Below are 7,589 nucleotides of genomic sequence, written 5' to 3'. Positions count from 1 at the left end.
TTGATTAAAAAAAAAATCAAATAATGAAATAACGAATAAGTTAACACTATTTAAATACTGCAACATGTCTCCATTCCCAAGACGGCAAGATAAAACCATCATTGTATTTGAATGTAGAGTCAGTATGGGGAAATATTTGCACCCAGCACAAGACTCAAATTTCTATATAATATACAAAAGTATAATAAAGTGATCTTCTGAAATTTTATATGTTGCAACAGCATTTCCTAACCTCAATTATAGTCTCAAACAGTATCAATATTATTTGGCGTTATAAATCTGGAGCAGAGAACACTACAAAAAACCACTAAGTAAATTAAGAAACTAACCAAAGTTTCTACGTTTTTAATTATTTCCGTTTTTTTGGGGTGTTAAAGAGACAGACACAAAAAACCTATTAGGGTTCAAGTTCAGAGGGCTAATCCAACCTGCCTCTATGAGGGTCGTTTGAAAAGTTCATAGCCTGACATAGAAATTAAACTAGAATTATTCTGAAACAATCTTTTTTTTTTTTTATCAACATAATCCCCTCTGAGATTCACACACTTGGTCCATCAGTGCTAATATACCTTGTACACAGATTCCTCGAGATCTGCAAAGAAAAGCCTTCTGCTGTTGCGATAATCTTTTCATTTAACGAAAATTTCTTCCCAGACTTTTGAGCTTTGGGAAAAGAAAGAAGTCTGACGGTACGAGATCTGGTGAGTAGGAGGATGTGGCAACAATTTGAATGGTAGTGCATGTAGTTAGCAACCACAATTGCAGACATGTAAGCAGGTGCACTGTCGTAATGAAACACTTTCTTCTTGGCCATACATGGCCTCTTCTGGTTTGAATAACATACTCTGGTTATTATTCTCCTCTTTGCTAGATAGTCAATCATGAATCCCAGAACACAAACACCATGACTTTCCCAGATGACTGAACAGCTTTTGCTTTCTTTGGAGGCGGAGAATTGCTATGCTTTCACTGTTTCATCCACTGTTTTCTCTCTGGTAAGTGGTAGTAGTTCCAGTTTTATCAGTGGTCACAAACAATCCTAAAAAACTGACAAGCAAATGTTCTGATGGGGGCAGATAAAAAGTTAATTTTTTTTCTTCCACCATGTTAATAATGTCAAAAGAAGTGCTTGTACAAATTTTGGCCACTTGACCACAATTATGAGGGCCGTAAAAAATAAGTTCGCCAGGGGCTGTTAACAGAAAAAAAACACAGTTTCATTGGACAAATTTATTGAAACAGAGCAATTGTTGAGCTATTTTTCAACATATTTTCCATCAGAACTGAGACATTTCTCATATCATGGGATCAACAGAGAGAGGTGCAGACGCAGTCAAACGCTGGTTTCGATCTGAGGCGGTTGACTTCTACAACACAAAAAGTGATCCAGGGTATGACAAATGTCTCAATTCCAGTGGGGGATATGTTGACAAATAGCGCAACAATTGCTGTATCTCTTTCAATAAATATTTTCATGCAATTGTGCTTTTTTTCTATAAACGGCCTCAGGGAAAATCACTTTCTGGACGGCCTCGTAATTGCAGTAGAGTGCCCAAAATTTGTATAAGCACTTCTTGTGATATTATTAATATGGTGAATAAGGACTTCTTTTGACATTATTAACATGGTGGAAGAAAAAAAATTTAACTTTTTTATCTGCCCCCATCAGAATGTTTGCTTTTGAGTGTATTTTTCTCGAATCAAGCCAGCCAATCACTCGAAATTTGACATCAGACGTGCTTTTGTTTCAGTGCTAACAAATGTGGAAACCACCTTGTGGAGACCTTAGACATTTCCAAGACATTGACTAAGATCTGGCACATCCATTCAGTTGAGATACACAGAACCTTGCTAATTTTCCACACACTCAGTCTACAGTCATTCAATACCATATTGTGGATTTTTTATACGATTGATTCACTTGTTGCTGTTACTAAACATCCACTACGGGGGTCATTTCCCATACTCTCTTGACTATGTTTAAATAGTGCCGCCCATTTTTCACATTGGAAAATGCCGACAGATTCCCCCAGTGTAGTATGCATGTCTGCTTTAATTTCTGTTGGACTTGTTCCCTTTTTTTTTTTTTTTTTTAGGAAATATTTAATGATAGCACAAAGCTCGATATTTTTTTCTACCGATCTGTTCGGCACACTAACTTCAAAATATAATTAACAGAAAATTATTATTTTTTTCGTGTTTGAACTAATGTAAAATGGCTGCTAACAATGGCAGCATTGTTGACACATTTTTCAATGCCATCTATGTGTCAGGCCACAAACTTTTCAAACGCACCTCGTAGTTCTACTCTATTCTAAATGCAAACAGCATACTTGAAGTTTAGGTTTTGCTTGTTTTTAGACTTCTATGTTGTTAATAAGACTACAGCACGTATAAATTGTACTTACCTTAGTAATGAAGATGAGTTGCTACTTTGGTAGCCCATTTGCCAGATCACTGGCTTACAACTGCAGATCTGGATTCGAATTCCACTGTCGGCAATCTTATTTGTGGCAGACGAAGCCAAGATTCCTGAGGATTCTCCTACTTTCCTCCATTATTTCACCATCACTCTTATTTCAATATTCACTATCATTATTTCAACAGTATTCGCCCAAAATGGTGCAGAGCGATGTATCATAACTGACATACTGACGGCATCATTCTGAATAGTAGTACTATGATTTTAGGAAGGGGGGAAATGGAAAGACATTCTAGTGGGATTGTACTGGAACCTTAAGTTGTGAACGGTGTTTGGTAGATGGCACCACACCACTCACAGCTGAGTTACCATATTTATAAATGTGCGACCATTCGGACTTCAATATAGGGGTAGTAAGGCACAATAAGCCCACTAGAGGCTGCAGTGCTAGCCTTTGGACCCCTCCTCTGTATGAAAGGAAATGAAGATGACTGAAATATGTTTTTACTGACGAACTTGTGAGGTATGTGGGAACAGAAAACACAAGTGAGAAACTACTAATTGTTAATGCATATTTATTGGTTAAGGACTTAGTCTCTTCTAATGTTCTTAAGTACCAATGAAAATACTGTAACAATTTATACAACAATGTAATTTGTGAACTGATGTGAAGAAAGGCAAAAACTTGTTTTGTGTGTTTCTTCAATTCATTGTAGCAATAGGCAGAACTCCAGAAATATAAACTGAATCCACAACTCACAAGAAGTTTATTTTAAATACTATTAGAAAATCTTGTTTTGTATAACCTGTAACTTACACATGTTGGAGAATGAATTTCTTGAGCCCTGATAATATGGTATAATAAATGTGTTTTATTTCTGTATTAAAATTCTAATGAAAAAATTTCTGAGATTCAGATAAATTGAAAACAAAATTTGAAACATTTAAACTCATTACAATAAGCATCAAATTAAAACTGTGATGATGCTAAAAAAAATGAGGGGAATAAGCTTATCACAATCAAAACATGGAATTTGACATTTTTTCTAAATATATATGCGACGGAAACTGAATAATGCTTCCAAATTCAATAACAGAGTATGCACTATGAATTTAATGATAATACTTCCTCTGAAGATATTAATCTCAGTCATAAACTGTTAAACCGTTCTTTACATCAGTAGTTTTTCTGGTTTCATACATGCGAAAAAATGATAATTGCAGGGAAATATTAGAATGCATAAAAAACATACTAAAAATTAAATAATTTCTCCATAGAACATCTGAACACAGGAAATGCTATTACAGTATCTATTTGTTTTCACTTTTTTTTTTTTTCCAAAAGACACTCCCTTATGAGAGTTTTCTGCTGAAAAATTTCAAAACAATCTCTTATTAGTATGTGTTTAGAAGAAAGTTTTTATTCTCGAACAAAGCGTAAACTTAGGCAAAGTTCAGACGTGATTCGGACTCAGGTTTGTTGTCATCTTTTCACTGTAATCAATCTCACGAAGTTCATCAAGAGAGTTGATTCTCAGTAAGAAGAATAGCAATAATAATAGTGAATGAAAACACTATTGGTAATACTGATCCGGATGAAATAAAGTAACCACAATGCTGCGAGATATGATACTCAACACAGAAAATGATATGATAAAGAAATGGAAATGGGAAGAATAACGACATTTTGGCGATGTAAGTTTAACAATATAATTCTACTTCCATCTTTTTCTTTGCCTTTTCGGGTTAGACTAATAGCCTATATTGATTTTTATGGTCCATCCATCTTTTGAGTGGCCTTCCTTGGTCTTTTCTGTCTCAACCGATTTGACCTCGCAGTTAAAGTCATTATAAATAAAACCTAGGTAGAAAATAAATAAAAACTGAAATGACACAGCTTCCACTGCATTTATCAATCATCTCATAAGCTAGCTATGTCTTCTATGAACACATGCTCTTGTTAAGGATGTTCCAAGAACTGAACAACTTTGTAGTTGTTGAAATTAATTTATTAATCAACAATATAAATAATCTGAGAGCCAAGTGGATACTTGGTACCATTTACTGCTATTTCGATCTTCTTGTTCTCCACGTCTGCATGGAAGACTGCACTGTCCTCTATGCGCACAGCTCCTTGTGTTGGGTTGTTGAACACTGGCATCCTCCTTGGGCCGAGGTCTGGATCCTCATACCTCCATAACTGAATACTGTTTGGATCTGGAACACGTGAATGGACAACACAAATAAGAAGCTGACATATATGAATGATCAATATTAATGAAACTGAAATGGAACTTCTTATTGCTTGAACAAGTATCAGTTATTTTACAGAACTTACATGTTTATTTCCCTCCTTAAATTCTCAAAGAAAATCAATATCTCTGCAATGCTGATATAAATATGTTCCGGTGACAACGACGACGATAATGATGAAGATGATGGTGGCAAGACAGAAGTTCATTATTAAACAATTTTCTTAATTTTTATGTTGCTCGTCTCATACTCACTTTCCTTACAAAATTTCAACTTTGCTTTTCTTTAATAATAATGATGATGATGATGATGATGATGATGATGATGATGATGATAATAATAATAATAATAATATCATCATCATTATTCTTTCTCGTTTTAGCTCTCGTGGCCTGTTACAGTCTCATTCCCGGTTGATATAAATATGTTCTGGTGACGACGACGACGATAATGATGAAGATGATGGTGGCAAGACAGAAGTTCATTATTAAACAATTTTCTTAATTTTGCTCGTCTCATACTCACTTTCCTTACAAAATTTCAACTTTGCTTTTCTTTAATGATGATGATGATGATATAATCATCATTCTTTCTCATTTTAGCTCTCGTGGCCTGTTACAGTCTCATTCCCGGTTCCTAGATAACACAGTTACCTGTACATACAGAGTTATCTATGATTTAATGTGCTGTTATATTTAAAATGAGTTTCCGAAACAGTTATTATCATCTTTACAGTTATCTGTGCTTCAACTGGTAACTGTGCCTCGGCCTGTAGTTATTTGGCTGTTAGTACTGATTCAAACAAAACCGACATGTGGCGCTACTGCATTTCTGTTTTGTAAACTACAACAACTGATATTAAATAATAATACAGATCACAATATATTAATTTACTACATTATCGGTACCTATAGTTTAAAAAATTTGGCGTTTTATTTACGTAACTTACATTAATGTCCTACTTTCTATGACATATTAGGATAATAATGTGTGTTTGTAAAGACTTATTTCGAATATCTCAAGTTTAATTTTCGTCACCTTCAGATTCTATGACGTCAGTCAAGGAATATTTTATTCTTGAGTGCTCTACCAATGCCAATGGTATTTTGGGCTCTGTAAAGTCAATTTTAATATATGAAAGCATTCATATGGACGAATGTAAAATATTTTTGCATGTGTAGATGGGTGGATAATATTAAAATGGATTTGAGGGAGGTGGGATATGATGATAGAGACTGGATTAATCTTGCACAGGATAAGGACCAATGGCAGGCTTATGTGAGGGCAGCAATGAACCTGCAGGTTCCTTAAAAGCCATTTGTAAGTAAGTATCAATATGGCTGCCGTAGCCACCACAGCTAACTACGGTTGCAGTTTTGTAGTAGAAGTTATATCTAGTCCTCTCTCCACTAGTATTATTTACCTCAATGACCATGCCAAATACGAACAATTATTGCTTTTTTAATCACATTACAATTGAGATGGAAGTGTACACGTACACTATTGTTTATCACGCAGTTCTTTAATTAAAAAGCCTTGAACCTACTAGTTACAGAGTTCACTGTGTACCTATCAGCCATATTACTACTGAAAACTTCTGCAAACAAAAGTAATATAAATAACTTAAAAATCACTAACAAAATACTAGTGGTGACATCTATGGACGACAATAGATACTGAACTTGAAGTTATCTTAACTGTTAATTACAAGTGCTGATAAATCTACATTTAACTTTCTGGAAACTCAAGAAAGTTATCAGTGCAGTTAAATTAATAAGAGCAGTTGAGAGTTAACTGAGGCGTACCAGAAACCGGGCATTAATCAATCATTTATTTAGTCATCCCAAAGTATATGAAATATATACTTTTCCGGGATTCGCCCCCCCTCATCCCTTAGCCATGGCTCTACTGTGTGCAAGTGAGAGAGTATTTGTACCTATCTTCTTCTCTTCCTAAAATTTTGTAATCTGATTACAATAGGGGCCAGTCTGCTGTTGTGACCGCTGCACTTTACTGAGTTTGTAGATGAAGCTTGTGTTTAGTTTGCTAAAGAAAAAAATCAGATTGCTGTGGTCTGTGAAAAGTGAAAACTCCATCATGTCATATGAGAATTTGAGAGGTAAACTCGGTGAAATGTTTGGATTTAAACTGAACGATCTTTTTTTTTTTTTTTTTCGTGTTTAGTGATGCAGGAAACATTGTTACTAAACGTAGAGCAGCACTTAATTCGGAGCATGTGAATGCACTTACATATTTAAAATCATGGATGAAGCAGTATTAACTAGGTGAGTTTTCATACTTTTTTATTTGTGTTTGTCTCAAAAATCCCCGTAGAAATTGACAATTAATTATAATTTATAAGCCTACATAATAATATGTTAGTATAATAAATATGTTAGTAAATAACTAAAATAGTATTGTTTTGTAACATAACGTTACAGTATATACAACATTTTATATTTATGCTTATCACAAAACACAAATTAAATTTAATAATAATTATATAGTAAAGTACAACTTTTTTCAAATTGATCAAAGCTCGATTAATCTATTAAATTCAAATTGTTAATCGATTAAATAATTTGATCGACAGCACTATATCATACCATTTCCACGAAATTTCAAGTAATAGAAGGTAGAACTGTCTCAATGTACAAGAAAATAGGTGTGTATCTAATGCTCTGGATTTAACAATGAAGTCATCATCCTTCTTGCTTCCCAATATTTTGATGGAAGGTCCACAAATGTCCTAAGAGTTTCACAATTAGCCAGGTGCTCCATCTCCATGTCCTCTTCTCTGGTGCACAGTAAGCATTTAGGTGAATTCAGTACTCCAATACGATGGAGGTGTTTACTGAGGCAATCATGACCAGTAATCAATCTAAACATGGCCACGGCAGATTTTCGAGGTAGC

At 34.4% G+C, this 7,589-nt stretch overlaps 1 protein-coding gene across 1 annotated transcript in view; it reads right to left on the bottom strand.

The window, feature by feature from the left end:
- Nucleotides 1–4,409: 4,409 nt before the first annotated feature.
- LeuRS (Leucyl-tRNA synthetase) overlaps nt 4,410–7,589 on the bottom strand; it is a 62,089-nt gene continuing 58,909 nt past the window's right edge. Inside the window, exon 19 of the mRNA XM_069840013.1 lies at nt 4,410–4,639. Coding sequence (XP_069696114.1) covers nt 4,434–4,639 — 206 coding nt within the window. The 3' untranslated portion in view covers nt 4,410–4,433. The remainder of the gene's footprint in view (nt 4,640–7,589) is intronic.

This window comes from Periplaneta americana, chromosome 11, assembly GCF_040183065.1.
Source record: "Periplaneta americana isolate PAMFEO1 chromosome 11, P.americana_PAMFEO1_priV1, whole genome shotgun sequence".
Taxonomy (NCBI): domain Eukaryota; kingdom Metazoa; phylum Arthropoda; class Insecta; order Blattodea; family Blattidae; genus Periplaneta; species Periplaneta americana.
Note: the sequence above shows the minus strand (reverse complement) of the source record. Positions and strands in the feature narration are given on the sequence as shown.